The sequence below is a fragment of the Ascaphus truei genome, chromosome 2 (genome assembly GCF_040206685.1).
Source record: "Ascaphus truei isolate aAscTru1 chromosome 2, aAscTru1.hap1, whole genome shotgun sequence".
NCBI classification, from domain to species: Eukaryota; Metazoa; Chordata; class Amphibia; order Anura; family Ascaphidae; genus Ascaphus; species Ascaphus truei.
In genome coordinates, this window is record NC_134484.1 from 66,774,457 (window position 1) to 66,792,453 (window position 17,997).

At 47.7% G+C, this 17,997-nt stretch overlaps 1 protein-coding gene across 4 annotated transcripts in view; it reads left to right on the forward strand.

Moving 5' to 3' along the window:
- STK3 (serine/threonine kinase 3) overlaps nt 1-17,997 on the forward strand; it is a 248,534-nt gene that overhangs the window by 189,580 nt on the left and 40,957 nt on the right. Inside the window, exon 11 of one of the 4 annotated variants that reach the window (XM_075582650.1) lies at nt 863-958. The exons of the other annotated variants lie outside the window; for them this stretch is intronic. Coding sequence (XP_075438765.1) covers nt 863-877 — 15 coding nt within the window. The 3' untranslated portion in view covers nt 878-958. Of the gene's footprint in view, nt 1-862; nt 959-17,997 lie in introns of those variants that run through there. 4 annotated transcript variants of the gene reach the window in all.

The window sequence follows — 17,997 nt, forward strand, 5'->3', positions numbered from 1 at the left end:
GTTATCTGATTTTAGAAACCTTTTGTACTTTTATTTGCATATATATTTTGTTGGTATCCTCCTATAGTCCAATACTAACCACTAGCCTCATGGAGGGAAACACACAATCTAGGGATAAAGATACCTTTCATTTTGGTCACCTAGAAAGTCATCTAAATAGAAAAAGATCTATAGAATTAAATAATGTGGAGGATTCAACAATCCCTGACATTAACCCCAGGAATCTTCTGAGAGAATTGGTGAAAGGTCTTTCACAGGAAATTTGAAGTTGGTATGACCTGGTCTGTTTAGACAATTATGTCAGACACAAGATAATACAATACCAAGGTGTCTACGTATTATTTAAAAGAAAAGAAAAAAAACAGCTTTTGAGACACACGAGGTTACATTTCACACAGAATGGGAGACCATTTTAGATTCATGTTCAATTAAACTAATGAAACTCATCAAATATAGTGAGGACAAACTCCATGACATAACACCAAGCATTAAGGAAAACCAAGAGAAACTAGAGACCTATAAAGAAAATATAAAGTTTCAAAGAATTAATAGAGATATTTGCGAAAGAACGAACAAATATGAGACAAGTTATTTTAACAAAAACAAGACTGTTTCAACGAGATAAAAACGATTAGACACACAACAAACAAAGTAGGGATTAAACAAAAGGGAACAAACCCCTACTCCAATTCCAATCATCCACATGATTTTCACAACAAACCAGAAAGTCCTAGGTTCACCAACACTCACCAACATGGCTTCCATTACCAATTTAAACACAGAGAATGGAAGCCACCATACTTCAGAGGTGCGTTCCTCAAAGCCATCTCATGCTAACACACACACATTCTTTTTCCTCCAGATTCCACACTTCTAGAGGAGATAGGAACTTCAATATAGAAGGGGCTGTACCCGAACCACACATCCAACCATCACATCAGTCTTTTTTAGGGGTCGCCCCAGCACATCATAGCTGGTGAGGCAAATGGAGGTTTCAGGCTCTGAGCAGTCCCACACCAAACCAACCAAATAAGATTCGAAGAGGGAGAAGATGAATGGGAAAACTCAAAGAAGCAATACAGGAAAAAATCCCATCAAGCCTGTCTGTTTAACTTATCATCGCACACACTAGACACTGCCAAAATCACATTACTATCCAAAGGACTTTCCTTTGCCCCTACTACTGGGCCAGATGGTTTGGATCTATTTATTGATCTATTTATCAGAAAGCTCACATTACAGAGACACTATACGAACAAAGACTGCAACCTAGAAATTGATGATCTGGGGTTCAAATGTGACCATTGAGATGAAGAACATCTCCAAAATCTTATAGAACCTTTGGAGGACAGTCCAATTGACCCCACCCCAGAACTCCCTACCTTGCCTGACCCAGCAGCCCCTTACTCTGTAGTTGCACTCACATCCAAGGACAGTGGCCTCCGCGACCTTTCCACCTTTTTGTTCAAATAAATCAGAAGGCTCCCACATTGATACCTTCTTCCATGTAGTGAATCAAGTACTACAAACACTACGCAGTAAAAATCTTCACATAAAATCTCTCACACTGTGAAAAAGCCGCCCTTAAAAAAATTAAAGGGTGTGTGCCGAGCTCGTGCATTTTAAGTGAAACTTATTTGTCTTTTGTCACGGTTTTGTCACAAATTGTATTTGTGAAGGTGATCTTTTTAATGAAAAATCAAAACATAATTTCAGTGACAAAACACAAAGAAATTTGACTTAGAACACGCGTGTTCGGCACCCCCGCCCCCTGTTTTAGCTATTTGCACTTCTATATTTATACTAACTGTGAATTCCTTGTGCTTCTGTGTGTCTCTGTGTCTCTGTGTCTCTGTGTGTGTGTGTCTCTCTCTGTGTGTCTCTGTGTGTGTGTGTGTGTGTGTGTGTGTGTGTGTGTGTGTCTCTGTGTGTGTGTGTGTGTCTCTGTGTGTGTGTGTGTGTGTGTCTCTGTGTGTGTCTGTGTGTGTGTGTGTGTGTCTGTGTGTGTGTCTGTCTGTCTGTGTGTCTGTCTGTGTGTGTGTGTGTGTGTGTGTGTGTGTGTGTGTGTGTCTGTGTGTGTGTGTGTGTCTCTGTGTGTGTGTGTGTCTCTGTGTGTGTGTGTGTGTGTCTCTGTGTGTATGTGTGTGTCTCTATGTGTATGTGTGTGTGTCTGTGGGTGCGTATGTGTCTGTGTCTCTGTGTCTCTGTGTGTCTGTCTCTGTGTGTGTGTGTGTGTGTGTGTGTGTGTGTGTGTGTGTGTGTGTGTGTGTGTGTGTGTGTGTGTGTCTCTGTGTGTGTGTCTCTGTGTGTGTGTGTGTGTTTCTCTGTGTGTGGTCTGTCTGTGTGTGTTGTCTGTGTGTGTGTGTGTGTGTGTGTGTGTCTCTGTGTGTGTGTGTGTGTGTCTCTCTGTGTGTGTGTGTGTGTCTCTGTGTGTGTGTGTGTGTGTGTGTGTGTGTGTGTGTGTGTGTGTGTGTGTGTGTGTGTGTCTCTCTGTGTGTGTGTGTCTCTCTGTGTATGTGTGTCTCTCTGTGTGTGTGTTTGTCTCTGTGTGTGTCTCTGTGTGTGTCTCTGTCCATATGCTGTTGCGAAGACCTCTGCGCATGCGCGCTGAGCGCCGGAGGCCTTTGTACATGCGCGCCGAGCTGCCAACACTGATGTCACTTCCGTGATTGTACTTCTATCACCATTAAGGTGATTTACTGCAAGGGAAGTTTTCATTTGGTAGGTGCCAGCAAAAAAGTTTCACTTCAAAAACTCAAGGACAACATTGATCTAGTCATCAGACAGGCTTTCAAAGGGGGTGGGATCGTAATCCACGATAAAATACAATACATTAGAGAAGCACTACGTATTCGAAGTGATCTCACTACTTAAACTTAAAAGGGCCCGTCTAACCAATATACTGTACGAAAGAACTAAGGGATATCCTGCTAAATGCTTAACACTAACACATTATCACCCAGTCCGCATTTGATTTTCTTTTCATTGAATTCCCCGGTTTGGCAGTTTTCTATCACCTTCCCAAGATCCACAGAAATTAATGAGAACTAGGTAGGCCTATCATTTCGGAGATAGGCTCCCTAACCACAAATCTATCACAGTACATCGATAATTTTCTACAGCCAATAGTTATTGAATTAAAATCTTATCTCCGAGATACCACACATGTACTGCAACTACTTAAAGATATCAAAAGCAATGTCGACTGCTTTAGGTTATTATGTGATACAAGTGCATTGTACGCATGAATCGAGCACAAAACGGGGATAGAAGCTACAAAACACCTTTTTGGCAACTAGCGAGATCTAAAGTGCACAAAATTCCTGAGGAAGCAAGAATGACTTGCTAAACGCGTTGAGCCCACACATAGACATCTGCAGCAGGCATTCTCAGCTACCCAGCTGCACTGTTCTGAAGCTCCGTGAAGCAGCCAATTGCGCTTACCACCTGAGCTCGGAAGTGACGTCATCCTGACGTCAGCACAACAGATACCGATTCGGACTCCGTCTCGAGGAACACATGCCGCTGATGAAAAATCTGATGAAAAATTGATGAAAAATCAATGGCGCTGCGGGTCTATCCTGGTGGGGTAACCCATTAACTCATCTCGATTTTGTTTTTTTTCTTTAAAAATTGTTTTTCATAATTGTACATTGGTTACCTATGTATTTTCTATTTCATATTAAAATGTTTTATGCTTAGGCCTAGGACATAGTAAAATCAGCGTCGCTGAGCCGCGCTGAACAGATGCAATAAGCCCCTGCATCTGTAATCAGCGCGGCTATAGTTTCTCCCTCCGCATGCGCGCTGATTTGTGCGGAGGCTGAGAAACTTTCCCGAGACAGGCAGTTTTGAAATTTGCCGCTCAGGAAAGCGGATGAGCGGCCACGTGACCGCTCCCATCCAATGGGAGTGGGGGACTAGCCCCGCCTCCCGCTCCGCCTCCTGGCACGCCCCTGCCCCGCCTACACCCCGCCCCCCTGAGCGCGCTCACTGCCTCGTCTGCAAGGACAGGAAAAGCATCATTTTCAGCAGGCGAGGCAGAGCAGGAGCGCGCCTCGGCGAGCTTCAAGGCCACTATGTCCCAGGCCTTAGGGGTGTTCCTCTGTGCTTCTCTACTCCCCATTTTCTGCTACAGGATCCTTTGGATCACAGAAGGTCTGGAAGGTCTCTCTGTAGAAAGAAGCACCTACCCCTATAGTGGACCTTATTCCACCTAGTATGGACTGCTACTCCAGACCACAAGACTCTTTCTATACAACCCTTTATGAAGCATATTTTAGGTTTCAGCGCATGTAAGGTTTTTTTCCTTTGTCAACTCCAGCAAGCGGTATTACTACATAACAACCAGCAAATAGTTGTAAAGTGCACAGAAGCTGTCCCTGAGATCCAGTGTTGTGGACGGACCCAGGTTACATATTACGTTACAAAGCGTCCAACTGTGCACGTCATTTTGCACCGTTGCCTGGGACCCTTGTGGTATCCAAGCAACAGGTGACATTGGACAAGAAAACCAAAATGCGCTAAAAAAGCAAATACACATTCAGAAAATATTAATGTAGATCACAGAGGTCTCTCAAAATAATATTAATAGAAGGATAAAAAAAAAGTTCTTAAAAGTATTAAATGGCTAGTCCATTTGGGGTTTGATGCCTTTTCTTCAAGAGTATTTCCAAACTCTTAAAATTTAGAAACAATGCAGTGCGTTAGAAAAGCAGAAACACAACGCTCAATGGTGCAGATTATTCTAATATTCAATAATCAAAGTTCTAAAGGGTTAAAATCCACTCATTTGTAGGGTCTCCTCACTCTGGTGTGTAGGCAGTTAATGCCACTTGAGTTGACACTTGCGTCTACTTTTGGGTTGCGCCGGTCGACCCTCCGTTGCGGTGGAGATGTTTGCAAGATCCCTTGGGACACGCTACTCTGTTTAAAATAATATTGACCATAAAAAAAAACAGCACGCTAACATTACATGCAAAAGCATAACAATAAATAAGCACCCTACAACAGCCATTGTAAAATAAAATGGTACACGTGTTGAAAAAAAGAGAAGAATTTATAGAAGATATATAATAACGGAAATGCAGCAACAGACAGAATAACTTCAGCCATAGACTATCTCGTTCCCCAAAAGCAGGAAACAGACCTTTAAAAACTTTATCTCTAGGATGCTAGAACTGAATGCTAGAACATTATGGGATTAAAACTATCTGACCACTTGCCCTGGATAAGGACGTGTCTACCTGGCGGTACCTGTGTGTGCCAACATTAATTAAAATAAAGGAATAGAGAAATAAAAAGTATAATGGGGAAGAGAATGTGATTCTGTCTAGGTCACTTACCCACAGTACGGGTGCCTACATGGCTAATCCTTATCTAGATGCAGAGGATCGACCAGAAGATGCAGGACAACGACACGTGTCAACAATATAAGTATAATAAAATTATAGTGAGTGAGTGATTCCTAGCATGGCTATTTTAAGGCCATTTATCTAAATAACATATTGTCATGTCTGGAAGTGTGTAAATGGGGGAGTATAAATAGAATAAAGTCAGATAGTACCATGAGAAAATACCCAAACAGCACACTTTAGGATAGTTACTGTAGGAATACCTAGTAGGAAAGGGTATCGATGATCTATCAGAAATTAAATGGGATACTGGCAAATAACTCCAGAAAAGGCCAAAACCCCATTGGGGAGATGTAAAATATGAAGATCAGTTGTGAGGCTCGTCTATGGCTAAAGTATTGGGCTGCACATTTGTAAATGCGCTTAAAAGTTTGCAATGGGAAAGGCAATGGATACATGCGTAAGAGGCAATGAAATAGATTTCAAATAGTATTGCTCGTTACACAATACTGCACACATTTTTGTAAAGATTTATATAGCATTAGAGTTACAATTAAAGGAGGCAAACCCCAAGGACCCAAGTTTATCAATGGAAATGATATTTTTAAGGGGGTTATACCAGGGTGATTCATGCCTTTCTTTTCCAAAACCGTGTGTGCATATATACAGGCATACCCCGCATTAACGTACGCAATGGGACCGGAGCATGTATGTAAAGCGAAAATGTACTTCAAGTGAAGCACTACCTTTTCCCACTTATTGATGCATGTACTGTACTGCAATCGTTATATACATGCATAACTGATGTAAATAATGCATCTGTAACAGGCTCTATAGTCTCCCTGCTTGCGCACAGCTTCGGTACAGGTAGGGAGCCGGTATTACTGTTCAGGATGTGCTGACAGGCGCATGAGTGAGCTGCCGTTTGACTATTGGGCGATATGTACTTACTCGCGAGTGTACTTAAAGTGAGTGTCCTTAAACCGGGGTATGCCTGTATATATATTATATATTATATATTATAATACGGTATCGTATTGCATATATATATATATATATATATATATATATATATACAGTGTTCGACAATCCTATACATTTACTCGCCCGGGGCGGGTGGATTTAACCCCCGGGCGTGTAAATATTGGCCCAAGCAGCACGTGTGTTTTTTTTTTTTTTTAAATTCCCCCGTTCGCGCTAAAATTTCCCTGCTTGCGCAAAAAAAAAAAAAAACTCCCCCTACCTGACTGCTGATTGGCGCGCGCTCCCAGGCTTTGTGGGCGCGCGGCCAGGCTCTATATGAGCCCGCCCCCAACGAGCGGCCATTCTTCCTGCCTGGAGATCTGTTGGAGGGTAAGTACTCTCCATGCTGCGGCCCCTCTGCTCCTTCCCTGCGATCCCCCTGGTCCCCACATGGCTCCCTACTCCCCACCGCGGCAGCTCTCCTGTCCCCTGCTCCTGTCCCCTTTCCCTCCTCCTGTCCCCTGCTCCTGCCCCCTCCTCCTGTCCCCTTCCCCTCCTCCTGTCCCCTTCCCCTCCTCCTGTCCCCTTCCCCTGCTCCTGTCCCCTTCCCCTCCTCCTGTCCCCTTCCCCTCGATCCACCGATCGATCCACCGGAGGTCCCCGCTGCTGCAGCCCGGTTGGCTTGCGGGGGGGGGGGCTCGGCCCTCACCACGTGCCTCCCATGCGCCAGCTACCTTCATGATGGCGCAGCCGCCGCATGAGGTGGGGGGATGTCGGCCTGGCCCCCCCCTCCACGAGCTTCATGCCGCCGCGGGCTGGGGGGGAAGAAGCAGCCTGCAGCTTGGCCGTGCACTGTAACATGCCGGCGAGGGGAGCACGGCAGTGGCGGCCACGGCGGGGCTGACTGTCACCTGGGGCGCCCAGTGGGGGATACCTCGCCACGTGCCTCCCACCCACCCTGCTGATTGGGGGGGGGGGATGTCGGCCTGCCCCCCACACGAGCGGGAGATGGGCGCGGGTGGGTGGGGGAGGAGCGTGGTGCTTGTCGCGGCCTTTCCTCCCCTGTGTGTGTGTGAGAATGTGTATGTGTGTGTGCGTGGGAGAGTGTGTGTGTGTGTGTATGAATGTATGTGTGTATGGGAGTGTGTATGTGTGTGACACCAGAGGTACCCCCCCAATCAGTAACCTCCCCCCCCAATCAGTAACCTCCCCCCCAGTCAGTAACCCCCCCCAGTCAGTAACCCCCCCCCCAGTCAGTAACCCCCCCCCAGTCAGTAACCCCCCCCAGTCAGTAACCCCCCCACCAGTCAGTAATCCCCCCCAGTCAGTCACCCCCCCTGTCAGTCACCCCCCACTCCCAGTCAGTGTCAGTCACCCCCCACCCCCAGTCAGTGTCAGTCACTCACCCACCCACCCAGTCGCCCCACCCAGCCACTCACCCAGCAAACCACTCACCCAGCCAGTCACTCACCCAGCCTCTCTCTCTCTGTGTATCACCCACCCTCTATGTGTGTCACCCACCGTTTCTCTCCTCTGTCTCCCCCACACTCTCTCTCTCCCCCCACACTCTCTCTCCCCCCACACTCTCTCTCTCCCCCACACTCTCTCTCTCCCCCACACTCTCTCTCTCCACACTCTCTCCCCCCACACTCTCTCCCCCCACACTCTCTCTCTCCCCACACTCTCTCTCCCCCCACACTCTCTCTCTCTCCCCCCACACTCTCTCTCTCCCACACTCCCACACTCTCTCCCCACACTTTCTCTCTCTCCCACACTCTCTCTCTCTCCCCCACACTCTCTCTCTCTCTCCCCCCCACACTCTCTCTCCCCCACACTCTCTCTCTCTCTCCCCACACTCTCTCTCTCTCCCCTACACTCTCTCTCTCTCCCCCCTACACTCTCTCCCCACACTCTCTCTCTCCCCACACTCTCTCTCCCTCTCTCCCCCACACTCTCTCCCTCTCTCCCCACACTCTCTCTCCCTCTCTCCCCCACACTCTCTCTCCCCTACACACTCTCTCTCTCCCCTACACTCTCTCTCTCTCTCCCCTACACTCTCTCTCTCTCCCCTACACTCTCTCTCTCCCCCACACTCTCTCTCTCTCCCCCACACTCTCTCTCTCTCCCCCACACTCTCTCTCTCTCCCCCACACTCTCTCTCTCTCCCCCACACTCTCTCTCTCTCTCCCCCACACTCTCTCTCCCTCTCCCCCACACTCTCTCTCTCTCCCCCACTCTCTCTCTCTCCCCCACTCTCTCTCTCTCCCCCCCCACACTCTCTCCCACACTCTCTCTCTCCCCACACACTCTCTCTCCCCACACTCTCTCTCTCCCCACACTCTCTCTCTCTCTCCCCACATTCTCTCTCTCTCTCCCCACTCTCTCTCTCTCCCCCCCCACACTCTCTCTCTCTCCCCCCACACTCTCTCTCTCCCCCACACTCTCTCTCTCCCCCTACACTCTCTCTCTCCCCCTACACTCTCTCTCTCCCCCTACACTCTCTCTCTCTCCCCCCACACTCTCTCTCTCCCCCACACTCTCTCCCCCCCACACTCTCTCTCTCCCCACACTTTCTCTCTCTCCCACACTCTCTCTCTCTCCCCCACACTCTCTCTCTCTCCCCCCCACACTCTCTCTCTCTCTCCCACACTCTCTCGCTCTCTCTCCCACACTCTCTCTCTCTCTCCCCCACACTCTCTCTCTCTCTCCCCACACTCTCTCTCTCTCTCCCCCACACTCTCTCTCTCTCTCCCCCACACTCTCTCTCTCTCTCCCCTACACTCTCTCTCTCCCCTACACTCTCTCTCTCTCCCCCCCACACTCTCTCTCTCTCCCCCACACTCTCTCTCTCTCCCCCACACACTCTCTCCCCCTCCCCCACACTCTCTCTCCCTCTCCCCCACTCTCTCTCTCTCCCCCACACTCTCTCTCTCCCCACACTCTCTCTCTCCCCACACTCTCTCTCTCCCCACACTCTCTCTCTCTCTCCCCACTCTCTCTCTCTCCCCACTCTCTCTCTCTCTCTCCCCACACTCTCTCTCTCTCCCCACTCTCTCTCTCTCTCTCCCCCACACTCTCTCTCTCTCCCCCACACACTCTCTCTCTCCCCCACACTCTCTCTCTCCCCACTCTCTCTCTCTCTCTCCCCCACACTCTCTCTCTCTCCCCCACACTCTCTCTCTCTCCCCACACTCTCTCTCCTCTCTCCCCCACACTCTCTCTCCCTCTCCCCCACACTCTCTCTCCCTCTCCCCACACTCTCTCTCCCTCTCCCCCACACTCTCTCTCCCCCACACTCTCTCTCTCTCCCCCACACTCTCTCTCTCTCCCCCACACTCTCTCTCTCTCTCTCCCCCACACTCTCTCTCTCTCCCCACACTCTCTCTCTCTCTCTCCCCCACACTCTCTCTCTCTCTCTCTCCCCCACACTCTCTCTCTCTCTCTCCCCCACACTCTCTCTCTCTCTCTCCCCCACACTCTCTCTCTCTCCCCCACACTCTCTCTCTCTCCCCCACACTCTCTCTCTCTCCCCCACACTCTCTCTCTTCCCTACACTCTCTCTCTCCCCCACACTCTCTCTCTCTCTCTGTCACTCACACTCTGGATCTGGATCTTATTTACCCTATATATCTTAACTGCCCTCCCTATACTACACCGAAATCTTAACTACCCTATACTGCTTTCTTCCAGATCTGGCTCAAGCTTCACACGGAAGACATCGGAACCCCCCCTAACCCAGAAGACAGGTAGGGAACACCTCCCCAATGTATAACATTGCGGGAATGAGCGTACCTGGACATTGAGGGACTGCGGATCAGGTAAGATCCCAGGTGGGATTGCTGCTTTAGATATTGTGAAGCGGGGGCATCCAGACACTGGTTAAGGGGTTCAGGAAACTAGTCATTCACACCTGGCTTTTAATTCTAGATCCGACATTTACACACACACATGTAACAAGGACTAATTGTAGTATAATGTAATACAATAAATACATTTGTCAAAAACGAATGTTGTTCTGACTAGGAATGTATTAAATTTATTTTATTTATATATTTTATTTTAAAGCGGGGTTGGGGGTGGGACTAGGTGGCGAGTAGATTTTGTGGTTGGGCGAGTAGATTTTTGGGTGATTTGTCGAACACTGTATATATATATATAAAAACAAGGAACAAAGAGTAGCGCTGTAAATGTGATAAGTGAGTTCTAATGTGATAGTGAATAGGACTAAATTATTAAATAATCAAATAGTGCTTGTATAATAATACTAAATAAATAATTAAAGCAATAAGAATTGAATAATAAAACCATATAACGTGAATATCAGAGAAGAAACCAGTCCAAATGATGGAAACAGATGAGCAAAAAAGTTTAGATACAGAGATTGTCAGTATATATATAATATAATCTCCGGTTTGATATATATATATTTCCGGATATAGAAATATATAGAAATGTATATTTCCGGATATATATCTATCTATCACAGCCAGAGCTGTGCCCCTTGCCCCCACTCCCTTTTCCTCCCCACCACACCCTTCTCCCTCCCATCACACCCTTCTCTCCCCCTCACAGCCCTCCCCCTCCTGTTATCTTTGGCTCTCTGATTGGGACATGACATTTGTAATTAATTTGCAGTAAAACAAAAGACACATCTCAGATTGTTTAAGGAAGCCTTTTTTTTTTTTTTTTTTAAGAAAAGTTTGTTTTGATTGCCGTTGAAGCTGTTAATGTGGTACTAAGTCCAGGTCCCCGCTGGCTGCAGGGACAAGAGCTGCCCCACAATGAGACCGGGCCCGCTGCAAGGGGGGGCCGAAGTTTTTCCTGCTCTCAAGAGAATTGATATCAGGACTCGTGACGGAGCGCTATGCTAAGCCCCCCGGCGGTTCAGCCAATGAGGGCGAACCTGCCGGGTGATGTCACGGCCGCTCCCTCGTCACGCCCCCCCCCCATGTCTTTCCCCCTGCAGCTCACTGCAGACTGAGGGACTCGGCTGCACGCGCCGCCAGCCTGGCAGACGCGCTTGCAGCGCAGGCAGCGGGGCCGTAGCCTATGGGGTGTCTTGCAACAGTGTTGTTGCTTTGACATACTGAAGAAATGTAATTAATTGTAAATTAGTAACATGTTAGTGGGTGTCGCCAGAGTTATAGAACAAGACTATCCCTTTTATCATCTTTATTTTGTGAAAATGCATAAACTTGTCAGATCCCGGAATAAACATCCTGCACTTAAACATAGACACATCATCCATAGTTTCTGTTAAAATTGCACCAAAGTAAAATTTTAGATTCTCACACATGATCATCGGAGAGATGTCCACTGAAAGGCGTATTGGTTTCCCAATTTTAAGTATACTAATTCAAATTAAGAATATATGTAGTAATTTTTTTTTCAAGAAGTGTTGAATACTGTACAGTATGTTATTGCAAATAAAATATCACTTGTGAGCACATTCACATGTCCCAGACAGGTCTGCAACCTGCTTTTCCCAATTATCTCCTAGCATGCAATGCTTCCACTGCAGCCAAGCATTCTGGGAAATGACATGCAAATGACCACACAGTGTCACCTTTTGCTTCAAATCCATTTTAACACGAAGCCATATAAACGTATGCCTGTCGTATTACACAGCTTTTAAGTACAGCTTGGGTTTAAAAAGTGCATAACCAATAAACCTACTCACAGATGGGTGTTTTAACCTTTTGGGTCTTATCGCTGTGAGGCTGGTTATACTGACTTTGCAATGTGTGGTTGAAACCTCTCAGCTTCACATGTTCTTGAAATATATGGCTAGCTCAAATTGATTACCACTGATTGAACATCATGGTAAATGCTCATCCACTGAATGACTTTCTTCCCCGAAAGCTCATAGTTGCATATTAGTAGGAGAGAAATGGAAATGAAGAGATGTGTTGGAATGGAAGACTGAGATAATGACCCAGATGGTTGTTGTTTTTCTAAGTTTATCAGAGAAAATGTGATTGCCAATCAACCTGCAAATAGGTGTTTTACGCTTTGAATGGGCAATTGAGGCTGTCTATGGCAGGCTGCAACATCCAATATATGTGTGCTTTAAGAAACAGCACCTGCTGGGTGTGTTGCTTCTGGATTTGCCCTTTATTTGAAGAAGAGATTTGGTTTGTGTTGCCAGTTATCACTGGCAGGTTTTTATGATTATTGGCTGGTTTCTATGGTGTTTCAGCTCATAGTCTCATTTTTCTTTTAATAGCCCTCTTTTGTTGCTATGCCAACAATACATATCTTATTGTGTTCTCATCTAGGCTACATTGTTAATCTAACACTATGCTGTAGATACAGCAATCTTCCGGAAACATCGAACATAGCGAATACAGATCCTGACTGCAGTAAGGATCCCTCGCTGAAGAGCAATCTTACTCATCCCTAGCAGAATTCTAATGTAGAATTAATTGTATGCTGCCTTCTATCTTCCATAGTTCATCTTAGGACGGTACTTGTGTGTTCTGAAAAATTCATACAGCTGCATCGATGATGAACTCACATGTTCTTCTATTGAAAGTAAAGGTCGAAGTGGCTTTAGGAAAGTAGTACTGCTCTTGACTACAAGAAATTCCAAACCCGTTAGACCTTCCGTGCCAGAGGTCAATGCAGTATGCGTTGCTGACTCCTCTAACAGCAAAGGGGTTATTCATTCAGGCAACTTTTGGGGCGGACAGATTGTAAACTCTCACGGGCAGAGCCCTCATTACCTCTTTGTATCTGTTTGTGCATGTTCATCCTCACTTGTATGAAACTTTGTTTTTGCACTATACAAAACTCTGTAGCCCCACTGTACCGCGCTGCAGAATATGTTGGCGCTTCACAAATAAACAATAATAATAATATGCTGGGACCGGTTAGGGCACCCGACCCCGGTTTTAGCTCCTATTGACTTGAATAGCAGTTGATGTTGGATCAGGTGCGCTAACCCATACCAGCACTTAAGGAATCTGGACCTTTGATATTTTGTATAAGACAGATTTGTACAATAATGATGTCCTAAAATCAAGGGATAGAGCCGTGATGCAATGACTCATTTTCCTTTAAAACAGACTGGATTGAAAATGTTACAATAAAAAAGTAGTAGTACCCCTGAGTTTGTTTAAAAGAAAAATGGTACTCTGAATCTACTACTGCGCTCATACATGACCACTGCATAAAAGCTATCACACCTTGTACTGCAGGGGACTGCTCATGGGCAAGATGCTGCAGCCGGAGAAGAGCTTTGATGTAACTCTTGAATGTAGCCCTGTGCTTCTGTTAAATGTCATGACCAGGGAGGCTGCGCGGAAGGCCCTCTTCCCTCTATTACCATTAGCCACACAAACACATACAAATAACGACAGACTCGGTCTGGCGGTATAAAAGGCAGCGGCTTTGTTTATTAGATAATAATAGTGTAACGGCTAGTCCCTGCCAGAATGCTCGCTTAATAGGTCAAGTGAAAGGTCAGCCGGCCTTGACTCGCTGGCCCCGTCAACCGTCGCTGTGCCCCCTTGAGACGGCTGTTATCGAGAGAGGGCTTCCGGAAGTTATGTCATGGTGACTCCCCCCCCCCTCACCGATACCCCTGGCTTAATCAGCCCCGAGCGCCTTCTGGCAAGGACAAGCACTTACCCCCCAACTGCCGCCACCGACGGGTCTATTTAACTCTCCTTAAATTAGGCCCATACCGCCAGACTCGTGAAGACCCTCCTGCAATTCATTATTAAACATATCGGAACCGATTTCTGATAAGTGTATCCCGTCCGATATAAGCAAGCCGCTTATCTTGTAACTGAAATCCGGGTGATTGATAAACCAAACTCTACATTGTATAATAAAGTTCCCCACCATCTTGTTTATCTTAATGCGCGCTCGGTCTACTGCACCTGGGACCCGCGCACCCTTCCACACTAGTCTGCAAATTATTTCTGACCCAATGATTTGAACTCCTGGCCAAAGAGAGAGGGTGCTTGCCAGGTCTTGCTTTATATGCAGGACCAGCTTGATGTAGCGCACCGCTGCAAGGTCATTCCCCCTGGCGTGAATGAGGAGGATGCGCGGTGCTCTCCTATCTCTGGCAAAGATATAAGACGTGGGAACAACTGTCGCCACCGCATCCCCCTTCTTCCCACAAGAATACCTTCACCTGCTCAGCGTACAACCCCAGATTACCCCCGTACGGGCCTACGAGCGCTCTCTTCTCTGCCCAGTGTATGAGGGAATCTCCAATGATCCGTGTCTGCGGCATCTGCGAAGGCACAAAAGAGGGGAGGGGGGGATATTCCACCATGGAGTCGTTCCCTATTAATGCAGCCCCGATGTAAGACTGGTATCTATTAGATTTCCAGAGACCTATTCTTTGTATTGTTGGTATGGACAGCCCAGCGTGTGATGCTTCTGTTGCCACCCCAATGCGGAACGAGCGTGTCCTGTATTGGGCGTTGTCTAATCCCTGATGCTTAAGGCACATGCGGAAATCCACAGGTATTGAAATCTCAACAGCGGCCCACCATCTGTGTGTAGTAGCAGTTTGCTGTCCCGCTTGGCCTGCACCCCAGGTAATCTCTTAACGCTTTTACCAGGCATATAATACTCCCTGGTAACCCTAGCAGTGAAATCCAAGCTCTTCTCCCCTGCTGATCCGTCTTTGACCTTTGAATGAGCAGTCCTAAAGTTATGTCCGAGGTGCAAACCCGTCCGATATAAGCAAGCCGCTTATCTTGTAACTGAAATCCGGGTGATTGATAAACCAAACTCTACATTGTATAATAAAGTTCCCCACCATCTTGTTATCTTAATGCGCGCTCGGTCTACTGCACCTGGGACCCGCGCACCCTTCCACACTAGTCTGCAAATTATTTCTGACCCAATGATTTGAACTCCTGGCAAAGAGAGAGGGTGCTTGCCAGGTCTTGCTTTATATGCAGGACCAGCTTGATGTAGCGCACCGCTGCAAGGTCATTCCCCCTGGCGTGAATGAGGAGGATGCGCGGTGCTCTCCTATCTCTGGCCAAAGATATAAGACGTGGGAACAATTGTCGCCACCGCATCCCCCTTCTTCCCCACAAGAATACCTTCACCTGCTCAGCGTACAACCCCAGATTACCCCCGTACGGGCCTACGAGCGCTCTCTTCTCTGCCCAGTGTATGAGGGAATCTCCAATGATCCGTGTCTGCGGCATCTGCGAAGGCACAAAAGAGGGGAGGGGGGGATATTCCACCATGGAGTCGTTCCCTATTAATGCAGCCCCGATGTAAGACTGGTATCTATTAGATTTCCAGAGACCTATTCTTTGTATTGTTGGTATGGACAGCCCAGCGTGTGATGCTTCTGTTGCCACCCCAATGCGGAACGAGCGTGTCCTGTATTGGGCGTTGTCTAATCCCTGATGCTTAAGGCACATGCGGAAATCCACAGGTATTGAAATCTCAACAGCGGCCCACCATCTGTGTGTAGTAGCAGTTTGCTGTCCCCGCTTGGCCTGCACCCCAGGTAATCTCTTAACGCTTTTACCAGGCATATAATACTCCCTGGTAACCCTAGCAGTGAAATCCAAGCTCTTCTCCCCTGCTGATCCGTCTTTGACCTTTGAATGAGCAGTCCTAAAGTTATGTCCGAGGTGCAAACCCGTCCGATATAAGCAAGCCGCTTATCTTGTAACTGAAATCCGGGTGATTGATAAACCAAACTCTACATTGTATAATAAAGTTCCCCACCATCTTGTTTATCTTAATGCGCGCTCGGTCTACTGCACCTGGGACCCGCGCACCCTTCCACACTAGTCTGCAAATTATTTCTGACCCAATGATTTGAACTCCTGGCCAAAGAGAGAGGGTGCTTGCCAGGTCTTGCTTTATATGCAGGACCAGCTTGATGTAGCGCACCGCTGCAAGGTCATTCCCCCTGGCGTGAATGAGGAGGATGCGCGGTGCTCTCCTATCTCTGGCCAAAGATATAAGACGTGGGAACAATTGTCGCCACCGCATCCCCCTTCTTCCCCACAAGAATACCTTCACCTGCTCAGCGTACAACCCCAGATTACCCCCGTACGGGCCTACGAGCGCTCTCTTCTCTGCCCAGTGTATGAGGGAATCTCCAATGATCCGTGTCTGCGGCATCTGCGAAGGCACAAAAGAGGGAGGGGGGGATATTCCACCATGGAGTCGTTCCCTATTAATGCAGCCCCGATGTAAGACTGGTATCTATTAGATTTCCAGAGACCTATTCTTTGTATTGTTGGTATGGACAGCCCAGCGCGTGATGCTTCTGTTGCCACCCCAATGCGGAACGAGCGTGTCCTGTATTGGGCGTTGTCTAATCCCTGATGCTTAAGGCACATGCGGAAATCCACAGGTATTGAAATCTCAACAGCGGCCCACCATCTGTGTGTAGTAGCAGTTTGCTGTCCCGCTTGGCCTGCACCCCAGGTAATCTCTTAACGCTTTTACCAGGCATATAATACTCCCTGGTAACCCTAGCAGTGAAATCCAAGCTCTTCTCCCCTGCTGATCCGTCTTTGACCTTTGAATGAGCAGTCCTAAAGTTATGTCCGAGGTGCAAACCCGTCCGATATAAGCAAGCCGCTTATCTTGTAACTGAAATCCGGGTGATTGATAAACCAAACTCTACATTGTATAATAAAGTTCCCCACCATCTTGTTTATCTTAATGCGCGCTCGGTCTACTGCACCTGGGACCCGCGCACCCTTCCACACTAGTCTGCAAATTATTTCTGACCCAATGATTTGAACTCCTGGCCAAGAGAGAGGGTGCTTGCCAGGTCTTGCTTTATATGCAGGACCAGCTTGATGTAGCGCACCGCTGCAAGGTCATTCCCCCTGGCGTGAATGAGGAGGATGCGCGGTGCTCTCCTATCTCTGGCCAAAGATATAAGACGTGGGAACAATTGTCGCCACCGCATCCCCCTTCTTCCCCACAAGAATACCTTCACCTGCTCAGCGTACAACCCCAGATTACCCCCGTACGGGCCTACGAGCGCTCTCTTCTCTGCCCAGTGTATGAGGGAATCTCCAATGATCCGTGTCTGCGGCATCTGCGAAGGCACAAAGAGGGAGGGGGGATATTCCACCATGGAGTCGTTCCTATTAATGCAGCCCCGATGTAAGACTGGTATCTATTAGATTTCCAGAGACCTATTCTTTGTATTGTTGGTATGGACAGCCCAGCGCGTGATGCTTCTGTTGCCACCCCAATGCGGAACGAGCGTGTCCTGTATTGGGTGTTGTCTAATCCCTGATGCTTAAGGCACATGCGGAAATCCACAGGTATTGAAATCTCAACAGCGGCCCACCATCTGTGTGTAGTAGCAGTTTGCTGTCCCCGCTTGGCCTGCACCCCAGGTAATCTCTTAACGCTTTTACCAGGCATATAATACTCCCTGGTAACCCTAGCAGTGAAATCCAAGCTCTTCTCCCCTGCTGATCCGTCTTTGACCTTTGAATGAGCAGTCCTAAAGTTATGTCCGAGGTGCAAACCACCCCCTCCTCTCAGAGATGCGCAGACTAGCTCATCTGCCCGCAGTGCAGCAAAGAAGGCTAAAGTGAATGTTAGATTAAGGAGCTTTGCCTCGAAGGTGGAAGAGCAAACTGTCTCTGTCATGCGTATTAACCTCTCTAGGATTGATGGCGTCACCAGTCTCCTGCTGGCTTTGTGTTCCCCC